The sequence below is a fragment of the Limanda limanda genome, chromosome 9 (assembly GCF_963576545.1).
Source record: "Limanda limanda chromosome 9, fLimLim1.1, whole genome shotgun sequence".
Classification (NCBI taxonomy): domain Eukaryota; kingdom Metazoa; phylum Chordata; class Actinopteri; order Pleuronectiformes; family Pleuronectidae; genus Limanda; species Limanda limanda.
The window spans coordinates 22,085,798-22,105,857 of record NC_083644.1 but is presented as its reverse complement, the minus strand read 5'-3'; the positions used below and the strand labels follow the sequence as shown (position 1 = coordinate 22,105,857).

At 44.0% G+C, this 20,060-nt stretch overlaps 2 protein-coding genes across 3 annotated transcripts; one reads left to right on the top strand and one right to left on the bottom strand.

The window, feature by feature from the left end:
• The first annotated feature begins 1,978 nt into the window (after positions 1–1,978).
• Positions 1,979–9,718, top strand: cracd (capping protein inhibiting regulator of actin dynamics). 2 transcript variants are annotated; one of them, XM_061078134.1, is made up of 8 exons: positions 1,979–2,150; positions 2,508–2,640; positions 2,729–2,884; positions 3,761–3,967; positions 4,088–6,386; positions 7,229–7,419; positions 7,535–7,694; positions 8,227–9,718. In XM_061078134.1, the coding sequence occupies exons 2-8, from the start codon at positions 2,599–2,601 to the stop codon at positions 8,385–8,387; spliced, it is 3,216 nt and encodes a 1,071-aa protein (XP_060934117.1). In that variant the 5' UTR covers positions 1,979–2,150; positions 2,508–2,598; the 3' UTR covers positions 8,388–9,718. The 2 variants fall into 2 exon arrangements, with proteins under 2 accessions (XP_060934117.1, XP_060934118.1); XM_061078135.1 differs by having other exon boundaries at positions 3,758–3,967.
• An 866-nt stretch (positions 9,719–10,584) lies between these two features.
• Positions 10,585–18,239, bottom strand: aasdh (aminoadipate-semialdehyde dehydrogenase). Its single transcript, XM_061078352.1, has 14 exons — positions 17,907–18,239; positions 17,522–17,642; positions 16,592–16,884; positions 16,313–16,505; positions 15,566–15,795; positions 15,371–15,486; positions 15,117–15,289; positions 13,512–13,839; positions 13,309–13,421; positions 12,516–13,215; positions 12,268–12,431; positions 11,795–11,920; positions 11,576–11,707; positions 10,585–11,040 (listed from the first exon to the last, which is right to left on the bottom strand). The coding sequence occupies exons 1-14, from the start codon at positions 18,146–18,148 to the stop codon at positions 10,636–10,638; spliced, it is 3,336 nt and encodes a 1,111-aa protein (XP_060934335.1). The 5' UTR covers positions 18,149–18,239; the 3' UTR covers positions 10,585–10,635.
• Between the last annotated feature and the right edge of the window lie 1,821 nt (positions 18,240–20,060).

Genomic DNA, 20,060 nt, shown 5'->3' with positions numbered 1-20,060 from the left:
AGGTTATGGACTGTCTAATACAACACAAGCAGATGGCACTGAACATAGTTTTTCAGTTGACATTTTGATAAATCCACTTATTCACTTTGTTTGATGAAAACAATATCACCACACATGTTTCTCTCCATTTAATATGAAGCTATAACCAGCATCAAGCTATCTTAGCTTGGCATAAAGACTGGAAAAAAGGGGATGGAACTAGTTTTGGCCCTAATCTGTTCAAAAACCTGACATATAAAAACAACATGCAGTGGACTTAGGGCGCCATGTGTTGGCCTATTTATTTTGACCTGGAGCGTCAACTTCCCAAAGTCTCAGCTGAGTTAATGTGGCGTATGATGTCATGTAAAACGACAACTTATACGTTTTAAGTTTTTATATTACTCAAACAAACAAGATATCGGTATGTTAAATGGTTGTTTTTACCATTAGTTTCCTCTAGTTTCCTCTATGCTTAACCAAGCTAACTCGCTGCTAGCAACAGCTGCATGTTAAGTGAACCCACTTTACGTGGTGGTCTTGTACTTGATTTAATTTAATCAGACATTAAATTTTTTAAATCTTATCCACATATGTGAGAATGGTTAAGAAAGATACTGCCGTTTTTGTAAAGACAATTCTGTAGATTTTTTGATGTATGAAGATGGTCATTAGTCACATTACTAAACTAAAAGCATATAACCATTCGCTGTTAGTTACACCTAAAGGTTCTGTTTACTGTATAACACAACACATACTGTATTCAGAGAGTAACATAACAAATACCTCCTACACTCAAAAAACAGTTTTATCATATCCTTGTCAGTATATTAATATAAATAAACACACACCAATTAAACTTGTCTTTACTCCCACACACTAATAAAGAGGCGCAAGTCGGGGTCATGGATCTAACTGTGGAAATTAGTTTACTGTATCATTTCCCATGATGCCTCTGGGTTGGTGAAATCCCACACCAGTTGCTACTTATAGCTCTGAAAGGGATACTCGCCGAGCCCTGAGAAGGCCTGTCTGCACAGTGGTGTAGAGTAGCTGTGAAGCGCTGTAACCTCACCTACTGAGTTTAACCAGGGGACCTCGGCAAGGAGCTGCTGCTCAGAAATACAAATAAATACACAGACCAAAACACGACAAACACACGCACTCATGTTTGGATAGCACTAGAAAACACTCTGTATATCTTTTTATTGACAGCGAAGAGAGATCCCTCTACATTTCCTTTTTAGAAAAGAGAAAGTTTAGTGTGTGATTAAGATTTTTTATGTATTTATAACATCCATACCTCGAAGAACGATGTGACATAATCAACAACGAAGTCCAAAAGTTCATTTCTTAATTTGGATTCTTGACTTCCTCATAACCCAGCACTTATCTCTCTGGCAATGACAGGGTGCATTCCATTAATTTTGTCATTATTATTTCCTCAGTCAAAGTATAACTTTATTATTCTAATTATTCTAATTTGCAGTTACTGGAATTGCCTCAGGTATATTAGGGGATCTAGGAAGGGATTAGCTCTGCCATTTAATATCAAATATTGTTGTTATCTACTGAAGTGTTGCTTGAACACTGCAGGTCCAATGTGATGTGTCATTGACCTTTGAAGCTCTGTGGATATTACTGATTTCGTTTCTCCAAGGACAAATCCTGGATCTTGCGTTTGCCAGTTTCCAGTCTGTCATTCCAAAACTTGGTCTCTGTTTTACTAAAGCTAATGCTCTGGCTGTGGGTGCTCTGGTTGTATGGGTGTTGTTTATCTTTTCCACTTCCTGTAAACACAAGTAAGTATGAGAGCCAAGGTTTTCTCCTCATTCCGTATGCTATTTTGATTAATTTTCAGAAAATTTCAATCAATTGCATTTCATCATCCACATGCACAAACACGCCCATACGCACACTATCCGTTACATAAAGATATAAAGATTGATTGTCTCATTACATGTAGCCGTGGTTATCATTTATTTTTCCTCTCCCACAGAGAGAAGACGACAGGGCAAATTCCAGCCCTTCAGACGACTGTTTGGGAAGAAGAAGAAGGAGCGGAAGGCGAAAGGGGGCTTTGATGGAGCAGAGCTGAAGGCGAGTGTTTCTACTGGGGAAGTGTCCAATGGACTCGTATCTGATGATGAGGAGTCCAATCAAAATCTGAGGTTAGTGATATGGCTTTTATGGATAGTTTCATTTTTACACACATAATAAACTTTGATTTCAGTTATGTCTTGCCACCTACATTTTTACTCAGTGAAACAACCAGGCCTCTTATCAGATGTCTTCACAAAAGGAAAGTGTGGACACAGATTCTCATAAAAGCTTCAAGTTGTGGTTACACAATCTGTAGAAAGACAGGGTGAGGCTCTGTTAAAAGCAGTTTATGACAAGGCCGGACATTGATTTGAGCCTTTAATTAATGTGCTCAAACTGCCGCTTTGTAAAGAGCAAAATGATTAAGCCCGCTCATGCTAAATGAATGAATGACAGACAGTGCTGACTGTCTCTTTCTTCTGCAGGGGGTTGAATCCCATCGGCTCTCGAGCTCTCTCACACGACAGCATCTTCATTCCAGAGGAGCCGGCGACAGAGCCCGGTCTGGATCACAGCATGTCCCAGGAAAACGTATCGGATAAAGTTCGGAATCTGCAGGTGGGCCGTGTAGAGATATCCGCAGTTACCAATCAATAATCTCCACTGTATGTGTATAATGTATTTTTACTCCTTGTCGATGACACAGAGGCAGATAGCACAAGGTATAAAGTTTGGCCAGAGGCCTTCTTCCATGAGAAGGAGTGAGGGAGATGAGGGAAGTTCAGACGAGGAAGAGAGTCCCCGGAGCCCTCTGAAGGTGTTGGCCCAGGTGGAGGCCGAGCCACCAAAAACAGAACCAAAGGTAACAGCTCAGGTTTTATGGTCCTCTCTCTCTGTTAAGCCATAAACACACTGGGTTTTATTCATTTACAAGATCTGTAATGGTCTCTTACCCCCTGACATCACCTGTCTTTTAATGTGGGCTCTAATACCCTCAACTGCCTGGATTACAACTGTTTTTACTGAGCTCAGTAATTTCAGTTTTTCTCAGCTTGCACCTGCAACATGGAATAACATCCAGATACTATAAAGCTCAACTCATTAGGGCAATTATAGTTTTTTATCTCACCTTTTACCTCCAACTGTTCATGTTATATTCGATTCATTAGTTTTAATTGATTAATTTGCTTAACATTTCAATACAATTTATCCATAAGGATTTTACTTTTGCATTTGTTTTAGCTATTTAGCAAATTTAACTGTTTCTTATTTGTGTTTTCTCAGTGTCTTGGAAGGTTTTGTGTATTTTCTGTTCTTGTGAATGAAGTCTTCAAGATGTATTCAGATGACAGTTGGGTGTTATTTTGAAAGGGAAACTGCAATGGTTAAAATCAAAGTGTGTACTACTACATATACTGTATGTAGCCATAAATAGCTCGAGAGGGACACTCATTTAAGCAGACCACTACCTTAAATGAACAGTGGAGTTCGAAAGACGTAAGTTAACCAGACCTCTACCTGCTCTTCATCAAAAGTAATGTCAGTAGTCTGTTGCATTGTGAGTAATGTAGGTGCCATATTAGTTGGTAAATCCCAGGAAATAATCTGTGGTTCTGCTGCATCAATCAAAATGAAAACTGACTCCGACAATGTTAAAGGAGGTAAATGACAAATCAGTCAGACCGCCAGTGTTTCAGTTTTTAATAAATACATTTTAATAACGTTATTTTGACAGCAGCAGGTGCAAGGGGCTCAGGCACACACCAGCCCAGTGAAGTCCCCGAGATCCAAACGAGTTCTTCCACCCTGTGGTACGATTGAGTCCATCAATCTGGACGCCGTCCCGCAGTCTGCGCCTCGCTTAGACAACACAGCTGCCAAGCATAAGCTGTCCGTCAAACCAAAAAACCAGAGAATCTCTCGCAAACATCGTCGCGTCACACAGGTGAGTAGTACAGATATGAGCTGCAGCGAATTGGTGTTAGCATGTTGATTGATTCTGTGACTCTTATCTGCATTTTTAGAGGAAGGAAACTTATTAACAACCATGTTTCCACATCCACAGGAACTCCAAGACATTTCCATCCCTGGTGTTCTTCAAGAGGAACTGGAGGCAGCAGGAGGGTCTAGTGATGACCAGCGCAGGGCCTCGGTCGAGTCCCTCGATGGCTTCAAGAAACAGAGACTCCATGAGGAGGAAAGACAGGAGACAAGGAGGAAGAGAGAGATGGAGGAGCAGAGGCTCAGACAGGAGGAAGACGAGAGGAGGAAGAGGGCGGAGGAGATGAGGCTGCGAGAACTAGAGGAGGAGAGCGAGAGGTGTCGTAAACAGCAGGAGGAGGAAGAGAGAAGGCAGAGAGAGGAGGCAGAGAGAAAGCTGAGGGAGGAGGAGGAGGAAAGGAGGATTAGAGAAGAGGAAGAAACTAGGCGGCGAGAGGAGGAGGAGAGGATCCAGAGGGAGGAACAGGAAAGGAGAATGCGAGAAGAGGAGGCGCATCGACAGAGGGAGGAGGAGGAGGGGAGGAGGCGACTGGTAGAGCAGAGGAGGAAAGAGGAGGAGGAAAGGAGGAGACGTGAGGAGAAAGAAGAGGCTGAGAGAAGGAGGAGGCTGAGAGAGGAAGAGGAGAAAAGAAAAAAGGAGGAGGCTGAGAAGCTCAGGTCGCAAGAGATGGAGGAAAAGAAAAAGGTGGAGGCAGAGGAGAGGATGAGAAAGGAGGAGGAGCAGAGGAGGATGTTTGAGGATGCTGATGGAAGCTCAGATCCACAGGAGAGGAAGAGGAGGGCCGAGGAGCTGCGATGGAGGGAGATGGAGGAGAGACAGAGGCCTTTCTCTTTCAAGGTTTCTTCTGGAGAAAAGCAGATTTTGTTCCAGAAGGTCAATCTCACGCCTGTTACGCCGGCCTCCGGCTACCAGAGTGGTGCTGCGGCTGAACAGAGAGACGGAGCTAAGACTTTTTCCTCTGAGGGACCAGAATCCCCCAACCTGCCAGCATCTCCATATGTCCCCCACACAGCCATCTTAGTGACGGGCGCCCAGCTCTGTGGGACGGCCGTCAATTTAGACCAGATTAAAGACACCGCCTGTAAATCTCTGCTGGGTCTGGGGGAGGATAGAAAGGCCCAGGGTACACCGCCAACCAAGAGTAAAACGTCCCCGGACCGCAAGTCTGGCAAAACCAAATCACTCACTGAGTCTGCCCTCTCTACAGACAAGTCCAGTGCAGCCGTCCTGGCAGAGTGGGCGAGTATCCGATCCAAGATATTCAAGGGAGTGGAAGACGGCAAGTATGAGGACTACCAAGACGTGAACAGAAACCAGCCTCAGCCCGCCAGCGAGGACCAGCTCTCCCACACCAACCTCAGGAAGACCATGTCTGCCAGCGCCAAGTTCTCCATCACCCCTGCGAAGAAGAAGTTTGGAGATTCAAACAGGAACTCTGAGGTGTTCAGTGCCGACGCCAAGGAAGCGGAAGAGGAGGCTGCTTTGTCTGACAGCCCCACTGCTGAAGTCTCTCCAGCTCCAGCCAGCAAACCTCAGAGCAAGACGAGTAAAACCGTCCGCATCGCAGAAAGAGGGTCCGAGGAATGTATGTTTGCCAAAGACCTCCCCTCTTTCCTGGTTCCCAGCCCCGGAGCCAAGTCTGAAGTGGCAGAGCTGAGGAGCAGGGCCCAGAGTGAGATAGTGGCGTCTGAAAGTAGAGAGGAGGGGGAGGAGCAGGGCCAGGGCAGTGAGGATAAGGTCTCACCTTTTGGAATAAAGCTGAGGAGGACTAACTTCTCCCTGCGTTTCCACAGCGAACAGTCCACTGAGAAAAGGAAGAAACGCTACAGTGCTGGGGACAGCTTTGACGGCGTCCCTTCGCCTCTCACCCCCATCGAGCCCGACCTTGATGCCTCCTCTGTCTTCTCAAGTCCTGCGTCTCCCGGGCAAGAAGGTGCGGTCTGCAAGTTCCTACAAGCGTGTGCCTCCCCTGTCGGCCCTCGGGCTAAACAGGTAAAGTCTACCAGCCCAACCGCACACAGCGAAAGTGAGACAGTGCTTTCAAAACCACCGATCTACCGAAGACCAACCACATCACCCAGATCTACCGGATCAGTCCAGACTCCTCCCCCATCGCCGCTGCCTAAAGTGGTCCACACGCCTCCCAGCGATGCGCTGATCCAGAGAACAGGAGCCAGGGATTCATCCAGCCAGGAGCCAACAAGCAGGAGCGAGGAACCTTCAGCGGTGGCCCACTTGCACCGGAGCAGTCATGGCCAGGTCCAAGCGGAGGAGGAGGTGAAGGAGAAGAGATCCTTCTTCCCCTCTATCAACATCCCCTGGAGAGAGAAGGCGGACAGAAAGACAGAGCTCATCAGAAAAGGTCAGTGTCCCTTTATCCAGGGAACCCCTTTCCAAGTGAATTGTGCCAGATGTAATGACATTTACTACGGATAGTCCTGATATGTCACATTCACAGAAACGTGAGGTCACTGGGACCTTGACCTTTGACCTCAAGGCACCGAAATCGAATCAGTTCATGCAAGGCCACCGTGACCTTCAAGTCTACTTTATTGTCATTCATCCACATACAAACTATGCAGAGTGACGAATTCGAGTTCTCACAGGCCAAAGTGAAAAAAAACAAAAACAACACAACATATTAAAACACAACAAAAATAAAAACACAATGTAAACACAGGACAGAGCCTTGAGGCGGTTTGTCAGTGCTGTGTGCAGACTCAAATACTGAACAACGTTTAAAAGCTACATTAAAAGGTTTACCTATAATACGCAGTGGTCATATTATAGTATGTTACTATAATATGACCGTTCACTGACCTTTGACCTTTGGCTACCAAAATCAAATCAATTCAGACTACAGTCCGAATATTTCTACAAATTTGTAGGACGGACAGACAACTGGAAAACAGCCACTGGCTGAGGCCAGCATGGAGCCGTTAAAAATTGTTCAATGTAAATATGGGCGTGTCGATTTTTTGTAAATTTGGGCTGGTGTCAATGTTCACCTTTTCTTTAGTATCGAAGAGCTTTGGCTTCTTTTGTTGTAGATGAAAAATTTAGATTTGCAGAAAAACAAGCTGATATCATACCTTATATACAGAACCATAGAGTACAGTTAGGTTGTTCAGAAACAGAATCAAGACACTTAAAACTCTCTCCTGTCCTTATACTTTATACAAATAATGATGTGTTCCTGTGTAGAAAAACCATCCCTGCAGAGCAGACACTCACTGGACAGTGCCCGAGTGCAGGAGAAGGAGACCGGACCCTTGTGGATCACTCTGGCTCTGCAGAAGCAGAAGGGCTTCAGGGAGCAGCAGCAGACCCGAGACGAGCACCGGAGCCAAAGAGAGACCAAGCTGGCTGTGAAACAAGCTCGAGAGAAAGACAGTGTACGTGAGCCAGCCACAGCAGCTCCTCGTGCTATCTCTGATAGATCTGCTCCGCGCACATTCATCTCCTAAATCTCGTTTCCCTCGTCTGATAGAGTGTGAATGTGTATTGCAGGTTACCCTGCTGAGTCCCACGGAGAGCAAAGGCAGTGGGAGTTGTAGTCCTTCTAAACCTCGGACACCAGAGGAGCCCAAGAGACCCGACAGCCTCTTCGGTCGTTTAGAGCGCAAAGAACAACTGAAAAAGGCCAACACTTTACCCAGCTCTGTCACTGGTAAGAACAAACGTGTACAATAGTAAAGCCAATTTATTATTGATAATCAGCCTTTGATTATCAATTCTTGTTTTAGGTCATCAACAAGAAAAAATGTTAAATACAGCTGGTTCCATCTTTTCTGTTGTCATTTGAAAATTGGCCCCCATTGTTGACAGTAAAAGTTTATCCTACTAACAAAGTGATCTGTGACGTCACACGCTGTCTATTTGTGATTCGTGTGTGTTAGCAGAGGTCATGACCCCCATTAGGCCAACGACATTTGACCAGGACAATACATAGTTAAAATTATAGTAAAGTTCATATTTTGGACCGTTGTTTACAGTTTAAAGTACCTTGAGATAATGTATACTGTAATTTGATGCTACCCCCTGTTTATTATATATTATGAGCTGTTTAATGTTTTAATGTTTTGGTTTTTTTGTATGTACAGTGTCTTTGAACATTGTTGAGAGCACTTTACAGATAGTAAAAAAAAGATTATTATTATTATAATAAAACCGTTCTGAAACTATTTCTGTTTACGTTTCAGTTGAAATCGCTGACTCTACACCGTCGCCACCTGCTGTCAAGGAGGTGTCAAAGCGCTTCCCCTCCAGTGACTCTCCGCAGGTGTCCACAGAGCCGGCCTGGCTGGCCCTGGCCAAGCGGAAGGCCAAAGCCTGGAGCGACTGTCCTCAGATCATCAAATAACATCCTGCTCCAGCTTCACACTCACTCACACACACTCACAGTCTGCACACTGCCCAGAGTCAGCGTCACCCCTCCCCTCCCGAAACCTCCAGATCCCACCAATCACCATGACAAAGCCCTCCTTCACCTCATAACCACACACACTGGCTGGTACTATTATCACGTTAAAGTGCGCTTCACATTCAAATAACCCAGTACAACTGCACAGATATATTTAAACAACTGCTGCGAGCATGCACATCCTGTATACAAATACACAATGTATATGTCCCGACAAGGCCCAGTCCTCAGCAGCCAATCATTGTAATAGCCAACCCCCAATTTCCTTTTTTTATTTTGTAGGCAACTGTGTCCCCATGGTTGTGAAGAAATCACTTGTGTGTGAAGCTCTCACATGTGACAGTGTTCCATCAGCAGAGGGTAACTGTCTGAAGTGTGTTTTAAGGGCTACCAGTAACAATACTACTCAACATGAGCCTGCTGAATCTGCTTGTGGACGACGGAAGGAATCGTCGTGGACTCTTAATATTTACGTGAAGCGGCAGATTTGTGTTTGTGTTGAAACAAAAACTGCATCTCTACTCTGAGCCTGTTTGTCATGTACAAAAGAAGAAGCCTTTTATTTCTCTTTTTTTTTTTTTACTCATACTGGAAAAACTTAGCGTAACAACTCTCACTGTGTCCGTGATAACTGTGATAGCTGTCAATCAAGCTATTGTACAATTTTTGCCATTATAAAGGGACAGGATCATAATCACACGGTGGGTGCACCTAAACACAGCACTGAAGACCACAAGTGTTACTGGGCATTTTACAGTGAGCCGCACACTTTCCTTGTGGCCGCGTCATGACGTAAACTGGATTTGTTTGCTTTGCTAAACGGAGATAGACACAATGCCTGCCTGCTGTAACATACGATTCTTGTAGCCGTCCCCCTCCTGTAACACACCGTTTGTAGGCTTACGCCATCACTTCCTCGTAAATGTGATATGAACTTCTTACATGACGTAAAAGAAAAAAAGGAAACCTCCAGCATTCTCATTACCTGCCACTCACTTAATGATCTGTATATGTATGTAAGTATGTACTGTATGTTAAATCAAAAGCTTCAGTCAGAGGGGAGAGGCCCCTGCGCCTGAGTCACTTTGTCATTTGGTTTCTAACTATGGTCGTGCACAATAGTGTAGTGTACGCAGTGTTATACGTAACAAAAAAAATGTTTGGTATTATTTGCACTTTTTTGTCCCACTTAGAGGTATTCATGAGAAAATTCTTAAAGAGAAACAAAATGTTATGAATAATGTAAATTAAATACTGATGTCTGAACCGCAGGACTGACGACTCATCATTTTCAAAAGTAGAGCATGGTGTTATCATGCTTGTGTTCCATATAAACAAACACAACATATGCACAAATATGAATTAATGATAAAATAAATTGGATTTAAGGACCAAAAATTAAAAAAACACACAGATGCTCTAACTTCAAACTGTTACAAATCCTATCCCCGGCTGCAAAGCAGGATTTGTCTCCATCTGCGAAATGTGACACGGACAGCTCTCTCAGGCTCCTCAGGGAATATTCTGTGCAGCTTTTGCTTGGAATAATGTAATCTCTGAAGTATTTTTAAACTGAATTAAACAGTGCTGTGTATTTATAGAACATTTGTGTATATAAACCAGATTCTCATGTCGTTTAGTATTAAGTAAAAAAGTCCCCTAAAGACCTTAAAAAGGATCTAATGTCATTTGGTGACTGGGAACTATAAATGTGCTGATATGGCCCCCCCACCCCTACTCCACATCTTCTCCCCTCTCAGTGCCACCTGCAGTTCAGGAGCCTTTCTCCAACCACAAGTTGATAGGATTGGTGTATTAGGTTTGTGACATCACAAACCCTGGCTGTCACATATATGCAAATCCAAAACCACGCTGTGATTTGCTTTGCCACAGAAAGTGAATATTCTAGTCACGCTCTTGCCTGCATTGATTGGAAGTGAGCAGGAGGCCAAGGTTCACCCCTGACACATTTACATATGTTCCAACTGACCCTGTATCAGTTTTTTTCAGACTGGCATTTTTTCACTGCAGTGTTAAGCTGGAAATAGTCAGACATGGCATTGAGCCCTTATTCTGCTCAAAATATGTTTTTTATTATATAAAAGGCAAACTTTTACACATATTTTCTTTGCTACGATTAAGATATAAAAAACAATTATTTACAATCAAAATCTGTACAAAAATAGATTTAATCCTTCTGTGCTTCCTCTTTGACAGTCAGATTTAAACAATACACATAGTCATTGCGGCACCCGATAACAAGAGAGCGTTTGTACACCACTGGGGATGAAAACAGTTCCCCCGGTAGAGAGTGTGAGGCCAGCATTTGTCCGTTTTCACCATCCAGGATCCAGACTGTGCCGTCTGTTGAGGCCAGGCCCACCAGCTTCCCACTCCGGCCCACAGCCGAGCCGTCGAACACACACGGACTGGAGAACACTTTGCCTGACGACTGGAAAGTCCAGACTAAAGATCCGTCGGCGCAGTTTAAACAGTACAGGTGCCCGTCATGTGATCCACACAGAAGCCTCTGCTGGTCCGGTGAGACACATGGAGACGAGAAGACAGGTCCTTTTGTTGAAAACAGCCACATCTGCAGAAAGATACAAGTGTCACACCACAGCATGAAATAAGTGCTTTGGGTTCAGTTTTTACTGCAGGAAATTCAATTTGCAGAAGAGAAAATAGTTGAGCTTTCAGTCCTGGTAACAGTGGGAACAGCAGGTGGGATTTAACTAAAATGCAGCAGCTGACCAGACATTTTTTATGAGCGTTACCAGTAACTTGTTCCAGCTTTAACACTTATGAACACAAAAAGCTTCAAATGCAGAAGTCTGTATTTGAATCCAGAGAATGTCTCAAAAAAGTTCATCCATCCATTATTTATTCTTACCATAACCTGAACCCAATCGGGAGTTCCTGAAAATCTAAATAGAGAAGTGTAGAGTCTTACTTTAAAGTAAATTCAGTTTTTGTACTTTACAGGATCAGTTTACATCTGTTACGGATCTGCAATGTTTGTTTGTATTTAAGGAGTCAAACATTTGGCCTGTTGCCTTCCATGGATTAACTCCTGAACCGAGGCCACTACAAACTACTGCTAACAGGGTCTGAGCTCTGCTTCTCACCGGTCTCCCCGTGTTGCTGTAACAGCAGATGTTTCCATCCACAGAGCCGATCGCAACAAGACCAGAGGAGCAGTTTGGTGATGAGAAGAATGGGACGTCCCTGCAGTCGGACCACAAGACCTCTCCACTGTCCTGAAACAGGTAACCACATGTTTGACCCCCTGTCTTTATGTCCTCTATTTAACAAAACGACTGGGGTTTGGGATTTTCTTCACTCACAGGGTTGAGACAGAGGAGGCGACCCCCCAGTGACGCCACGTACAGCTGTCTGAGGGAGGGCTGGAGACAAGGGGAGGAGAACACAGCTCCACCACCACAGTGACGCTTCCAAACACACTGCTTCATCTAAAAACACAAAACTGTATTAAGCCCGGGAGGGGAAACAGCTTTGGACATCCATGACAAAAGATACAGGGGTCAAAAGGTCACAGCAGACATGATGAAAGTGTATATATATATATATACTTTTAATAAACCTAGTATTCTTTTTATTAATAACACAATGACGCAAGACACTGTCCTCAAAGTTCTAGGAGAACTGGCCATATTATCTTTGTCATAACTATTTCTAAAGTTTTAAGAAAATAATATGATCGATTAAAAGTGTATTTTCCCCAGTTTAGGAGCACTCAATATGAATTGAATCACCACTCTATGTTTTGTATCAGTTGTTTTCGGTACAACTTGCTCACCTTTGGGTTCAGGGCGTAAACGTGTCCATCGTGTGAGCCCACTATCACCAGACCTGTGTAAGGATCCACAGCAGCAGAGCTCTTCACGGCGTCTCCCGTCTCAAATATCCACCGCGTCTTTCCGGATGCAGCACACAAGAAATAAACACAGCCATCGTAGCAACCTAGGAAAATACAGACAAAAAGCTTAAAGGCAGTAACTGACATTACAGTATCAAAAACAAGATATGTAGAAAGTAGTTACAGACCTACAATCACCAACGTCCCACAGTGAGACACAGCAGCCGACGCCTCGATCCTGTCCCCAAGCACTCGCTCCCACACAAGGCTCCCAGTGTCCAGGTCTAGAGCCTGGATCCTGTGAGAGTGAGAGCCGACGAACACGGTAGTTTTGGCCTCATCTGACCTCTGATCTGTTCTTTCATGGACTAGAAGCACCGGGGAGGCGTCCACGCATCTGCCTGTGTCCGAGGACCAGCTCAGACAGAGGCCCACAGCATCATCTCTCCGTGTCTTAGTTAAATCTTTCTCTTCGACTGCATCCTCCTGAAGGCCTGATCTGACATTAATCTCTATCACCTCTCCTGCTCGTCTTATAACTTTAAAAGCCTGTCTCTCCCCCTGCGGCCTCTCTTCTGCTGCAGACTGAGATCCTTTGCGTTCTCTCTTCGCTAGAACAGCAGACGGAGCAGCAGCGTGCCGTTTCTGGGCCTCGGGAAGTGGCGGCGTGCTGTTCTCAAGTGGCGGCGTCAGTGTCACTCTGGCAATGTAGGTCAGGACGTCAGAAAAGCTGCCATCCAATACAACCTCCAGGAGTCCGGGTGAAGTGAGTCCCACAGCCGAGAGGATGTCCTCACAGAGGTGCAGCGCCTTCAGAGAATCTCCTCCACTCAACAGGAAGTTGGATTCCTCATCAACGGTCACATCTTCAGGCAAACCTAAAGTATCCTGTTGATTTATGGGACACAACGCTGAGTATGAATACATACAGACATTGAGATATTTAAATGTGGAGCTGTGTCAGTAAAAGTGTGGAAATACCTGCCACAGAGACTGGAGGGTTTGCTTTAGTTTGCTGAAATCTCCCAGTGGAGCCTCTAAACCCGGTTTTTGTCTCTGGTATATCTTCATCAGTGCCTCCATGTCTACTTTGCCTGCCGAAAAAAAACAACGTTAGAATCCCTGTAATGCTGAATGAGTGAACTGCTGTGGTTCCTCTGGAGTGACCTGCATCCGCTGCTCACCATGAGGCGTCAGGCACAAGGCCGGGACCAGCAGCAGCGTGTCAGGAACACTGTGTGACGGCAGCAGCAGAGACAGCTGGTCCACAATCTGCCTGCTCACATCCCTGTTCGCACCGCTCGTCTGCTGGAGTCTTACAGGAGAGCGGAGGTCGTCCTGAGGCTGAGCCAGAGCTGAGGGGGATTTCTCCACGTGCAGCTGTGCAGGAGAGGGGAGAGAAGCAGCTGCTTTCTGGCCTCCAGATGTGGACGCCACGACAAAGGCAAGCAGCCGAACGCCTTCGTACAGACCCACAGCACAGGCCTCCACCTGAGGTAGACCCGATATGAGCTGACGGAGGGGGGGATTAAACACAAACATAAATGTCTATCATCCAAATAGTCTGCAGTCAAAGAAAGAATTGTTCATGTGGATCCATGATCCTCTGCTGTTGCCAAAAATATTTATTTGGTGACTTAAAGTCGAATATGTCTCTTCATTTCTGATAGATGTAGACTGAGATATGTTCAGTTTTAATGCCGACCTACGAATGCACGTTCACCAGGATTAAAGAAAATCACCAGAGAAAAGACATACAGAGAGATTTATGGATTTATTAATAAGATGCATGTTATTGCTTTTTTCTTTATTTTGTTTCCTCCGCCAAGGAGGTTATGTTTTCATCACAGGCTGTTTGTATGTTTGTTGTTTATGGAAAAATTCTAAACAGATTTCCACAAAACTGAGTAAAAGTATGAAGTATGGGTCAAGGAGGAGCCAATAAAATGCTGGTGTGGATCCAAATCAAGGGGACTTATTACTACCTTACTTTTTCTTTAAAATTGATATTTTCAGTGATTTCCCAGGGAATCATTCATGGATCTCTGTAAAAATAAATATCATTGAGTGTTTGAAATTTGGTGCAGGTTGATTGAATTTAAGGAGACTGTTGGGCCATGGAGGTGGTATGTGCTCCACTGAGCTCCACTGTAGTTCACAATGTTTTTAATTACTTTCACACAAAAACAATGTATAAATCCATTGAAAATGCTACATTTAAAATTGCTGGAGTAACAGCCTCTTAAAAAAGCAACCAGCTCATGAACAATGTGGAGACCTGAGCAACTAAAGTGCCAGATGCTTTTCGCAGCAGTAGGTAAAGATCAAAATGAAGCTAAACGAAGAACCCAACTCCAAATGCTCCTGCTCTGGTTTAACAAGGTTATAACGTATCAGTTTAGTTTGTTGCACTGCCCCCATGTGGTCAATGAACTCAACTGTTACTGTTTTAACTTCAACTACAGATGACACGTTCCTCTCTAGGCCGAGACCTTCAAGCTTCAAAACTACATCATCTCTTTCTTGTTGAGATCATCAGCAAAACCTACAGGGTGAGCTACATAATCATTTCCTTCAGTAGTTTATGATAAACCAGTAATAAATACCATTGTACTGCCTTTGATTTTTGAAGTATGTGAATTAAGTGAAAAATACTTTATGTATTACTTTATTTATTCATCAAATTATATTTCTAGAAACTAAGACTTAAATATGACACTGAACATAAATAAATATAAATACATAAATATCATTGGCAAAATACAGTTCATACACACAGAACACTGTACCTGCTGCAAGCCGTCCAAGTTCACCCGTTTCCCGTTGCGTTTTATCAGCCTGTCTCTCCGTCCCAGGTAGAACAGCTGTCCGTCTCTAACATTCACCCAGTCTCCAGTGGCTCTCATTGTCCCGGGGGTAACATCCTCCTCATCGTTCAGGAGACATACTCTGTCCTCTCCACCTGCAAACACGGGTCACATGGAGTCACTTCACCACAGTGAGATCTGCATACATGTGTGGGTCACAGTGAGATCTTTCTCACCTATGAACACCTGTCCTTCACCCTCTGTAACAACGCCACCATGTTCATCTCTGACTTCCACCACCGTGTCCATCAGAGGCGTCCCGAGAGGCACTGAGGCCGCCAAGCTGGAGGATCTGTGATGTTTTAGCTGTGTTAGCTGCAGCTGATATGAACATGCAGATTTCACGAATAATTTTAAAGAGGAGCACTCACAGGTTGCTGGACTGTGGTATTTTGTAGCAGCAGGCCCAGCACGACACCTCAGTGATACCATAGATATTGAAGAAGAGGGTTTTGTTGTCCTCGTGCCTCCAGCTCCTAAGCAGGGCCGGCGAGGGACAGGCCTCTCCACCCAGAGCCAACACCCGCAGCGAGGAGCCACAGGACAACACCTCCTGCTGGAGGACGCGCTGCCCGAAGCGGCAGAGCAGAGTGGGCGTGACCTGCGGAAACAAGAAAACACCACATTAGAGGGGATATATAGTTTGAGTGGGCGATTCCAGGTAAAATAAGCATTGATCAGGATTTCTTGCAGGTTTAAAAAAATCTTAATAAAGGCTTTGTAAGACCCTAATGACTGACATTGAAGCACAACGTCAAGTGTGGCAGATATGAAGGAACATTGGAGTCCCATGAATTACTCACACTTCCCCATAATTGAAGATAAGGTGAAGTATCCTAGTAGAGAATAACTATACAAGAGTGTTGTTATCAACTCTATGTTGGTCTAGTAGTTTTATTACACCAAATCATATATCTAAAAAGGCAAACAAACATTAAAACACAAACACAGTAGTGTTAAATTAACGTTAATTTAAATAAGATGTACCAAGAATGTTATATCTTAACATATTTAAGACTTTTTAAGACCTAAAGATAAGTTGATTAAATACAAGACTGTTTTAGACTTTTTAAGACCCCACTGAAATCCTGACTGATGATAATGGTGAACCTTCTTGCCTGTAAGACCGTCGTGTTGTGATGCTTGAACAGCAGCTGAGCCAGTTGATTGGGCATTTTCTTGATCACAGAGGGGATAATGAGGAGCTGTGCCCCAGATGATAAGGCCAGGAAAATATCCACCACAGAGGGGTCAAAGGTTAAAGGCGAGGCCATGAAAACCACATCATCTGCTGTCATCTGAAACAACGATCTGAGCAAAGAGAGGGGCACTTTTAAACATTTATCCAAATGATGCTCCAGAGCAGAAGATAGAGGCATGAAGGTAGAATTCCTGACCTCATGTGCAGAATGTTGGGGAGTATACACTTGTGTGGTACCCTCACAGTCTTTGGAATGCCAGTGGTTCCAGATGTGTGCAGCACATATGCCAAGTCTTTGTGGCCACCGTCTTTTTGCTTCACAGCTGCACCACAGACTTCAGCAACATCTGTCCTCAACACAGTCGGTTGTTTTTCCTGACTGTGTTCAGCGGCTGGCAGCAGCGTGACCCGTACCACGGTCAGCTTAAACCTGGGCAACACCACACACACATCAACAGACATGTGTTTGACAACAGCCGTCTGGAAACGCTGAATGGAAAAAGGAGAGAAAATCCATGAGCACAAGGAAAGACTTCAAAAAATGTCACGTTGGAACTTTACAAATACACAACAGAACAGAAAATTACATTACATACATTACAAACTTAAAAAATAAAATATATGAATCCTCTTTTATCTTTTTACAAACTCACTTGTTTTATTTAACCCATGCAAACTGAATAACCAACCAGAGAGAGTGTGCCACTACCAACAAAAAAGGTAGTATGTAGGCAGATGGTTATGGTCATGTGATTACTTCACCATTACTGTGGCCCCCCGTCTTTAGAACATTTATTATGTGAATACAGACCAGATTGGATTATTTCAACATAAGAGCATGAGGGAGGAACTGAATGGGATCTGATTTTCAAGGCCATAATTAAGTTGTTTAGGGGAAACTAAATTCATATACAAGTATGTAGGTGTGAGGGTCAAGACATTTTTTGCCAATATAATGCAACTTATTTTGGCTTATTTTGCGTTGCTTACTTATAATGTCTCAATCAATCCAGAGAGACACAATATCTAATTCAGCTGAACATGAAGACATCTTTAAATATTATATGTGCATCATATCTGCAATTTGATATGTGTATTAATATTAATAAAATGTGACATATTTTACCGGCAGGAGGTCAGTCTTCACAGCACAGTACTTGAGGCGACACTGGTTCATGACCCTGGCTGAGAGAAGTCCTGGAGCCTCTGGGTCCAGTGGGACGTAGGCAGCTGGAGACTGAAGGATCCTGACAACAGCACAGAGTCACTCATGGACACACACACACACACACACACACACACACACACACACACACACACACACACACACACACACACACACACACACACACACACACACACACACACACACACACACACACACACACACACACACACACACACACACACAGACAGACAGACAGACACACAAAAACACACAAGCACAGACACAAACATAGACAAACACACCAAAACACACCCTAACACACCCAAACATACAGTGAACTCACCCCAGGATCCACACTGGTATGAACAGATCGTCAATACAGTACAGCCCGATGACTCCGTTGCTATGAGGACAGTTGTCCCGCAGGACATGTGACAGGTCGGAGGACAGCTCCACCAGCTCTCGGTACCGCAGGCACAGCGGGCTCCCGGGCATCGAGCCGCGGCTGTGGTACGTCACCGCCGCCCGGTCCGGGTGCAGAGAGGCGGCGGCGGACACGAGCTCCTGCAGCGTCCCAGCAGCCATACTCCACTGTCTGGACGATGACTCCGAGAATCACATGGGTTCGATCATATGTTGTTAAATTCAGTCTGGGGAGATTTGTTTATATCCGGACGGAGCGTGTTTGTCGCCTGAAGATGACATAGAAAGTGAAAATGACGTCTCACTAATGGCTAGTTCACTGGCAACTAGGAATGATCCGATGCACTCTAACAACAAGAACAACAATGATAATAGTAATGATAAAAATAACTACACATAATAATAATATAAACATGTGTGTGCGGGCGCGTGGAAATTTATATTCTTTAAAAATAAAATACGTAACGTGAATTAAAATCGTCCACACTGTCACTGCTACACATTGTAGCCATCTCTATTGAAAGCTCAATTTATATTTGTATTTAAGTGATATTTGTATTTAAGTGATATTTGTATTTATGTTATATTTGTATTTATGTTATATTCGTATTTAAATTCTGGAGTTCAGTACGTTAATCGAAATACTCGAACTGCTAATATCGTTATTCCCCAGGAGCATTGAACGCCCCACGTGTCTGCTGTCCAATCACATCTCACCGCTCTGTGGAAAACATTTGAACCTGGACGCGCCTTCCTCACTCCGCCGGTTAGCCCGTGTGCTACTGTTAGCTCCCGTCCATCACCTCCAACACAACGTGTGTTTGTATGTTACATCCAACATGGACGCCGTCTTTAAAAGAGGACTCCATGACAACAGCCTCATATTCAAAAGGTCGCTGGACAGAATCGTGGACAAGGTGTGTTGTGGTTCCTGTTAGCTTTAGCTAGCGCGGAGTAGCTATCGTTAGCACCAGCTTGGATCTTATCGCTCAGCTGTAAATGTTCGGACAGGCAGTAAGTTAACCTCTGCTTTTATCTCCATCAGTATTCAAAGCTCCAAGACCTGGACGGGGGGATGGAGGTGGACCTCGAGAATACTCAACACAAAAGTAATCCAACTACAACACAATCTAAATGTTAAATATATGATCAACAGATTTTCAACTGTTGTGCTCCCACTGCTTCCAGTGAGAATGCCGTTGCACAATGGTGTGCCCCTTGCAAATGATCCGTATGACATATACAATTCATATTGCATCATATTTTCCTCCACATGTCCACACTCTAACTGTGTACGTGTATGTGTACCTGAATATGATGTAAAATAATGTTAGTTCCAGTCATATTTGTTTTTGTGTCTAACTCTGGAGGCCATCGGCGGTGGTGTAGCCAGGTCTCATTGTGTTTCTTTTCTGTCCCTGCCCTTTGCATGGAGAAGCAGTTGTACGCTACATGAAGCTGTCAAGACAAGAGCTGAGCGATCTGGAATCGAAGGTTTGTGTCACTGTCAACACACTCACGCACACACACATGGCTTTCACACAGAATATATTAACCTGATTTAGAGTTCAGCTTCAGGAAATCATTAAACCTTTTTCTTTTTCCAGAGCCTGACAGATCTGAGCGATACCAGAGGTACGTATCAATCTCCTCCAGCAAGAATAGTAATTCACAGATTAATAAAGTCATCATATGATTTTGATATTTCTTCCACCACAGCAGAAGACCTTACAGGAAACTCTCAGGTAAATAAACTGTGCTTGTATTTACCAAACCATTGTCTTGGAAATTCTTGAATTCATTCAGATTTTTTTTTTTAACAGCTGGAGTTCACGGTACAAGATGATGGCGCTGATGATAGTATTGCATCCAGCAGCCTATATTCCGAGGATGGTGATGGTAAGAGTAGGAAAGCAACAGACATATTTATTAATGGCCGACAAGGAAATGAAGCAAGTTATATTTGTGGTCAGTCAGGTAATGTTTCCTCTCCCATTTCCTTTCTACAGGGATGGCACAAAGTAACATGACTCAGCTGAGTATTGGCTCGTCGGACGAAAGTGAGCAAAACTTT

Bases quoted from the DNA above. Each gene is read 5' to 3' on its own strand.
- cracd (XM_061078135.1), top strand. From the start codon at position 2,599: ATGTCCCAGGAAAACGTATCGGATAAAGTTCGGAATCTGCAG. The intron at 2,641-2,728 runs GTGGGCCGTGTA...TCGATGACACAG, and splicing joins ATAAAGTTCGGAATCTGCAG to AGGCAGATAGCACAAGGTAT. The intron at 3,968-4,087 runs GTGAGTAGTACA...CCACATCCACAG, and splicing joins AACATCGTCGCGTCACACAG to GAACTCCAAGACATTTCCAT.
- aasdh (XM_061078352.1), bottom strand. From the start codon at position 18,148: ATGGCTGCTGGGACGCTGCAGGAGCTCGTGTCCGCCGCCGCCTCTCTG. The intron at 13,216-13,308 runs GTATTTCCACAC...ATAAATCAACAG, and splicing joins CCCTCCAGTCTCTGTGGCAG to GATACTTTAGGTTTGCCTGA. The intron at 12,432-12,515 runs GTCTGTAACTAC...GTATTTTCCTAG, and splicing joins TGGGACGTTGGTGATTGTAG to GTTGCTACGATGGCTGTGTT.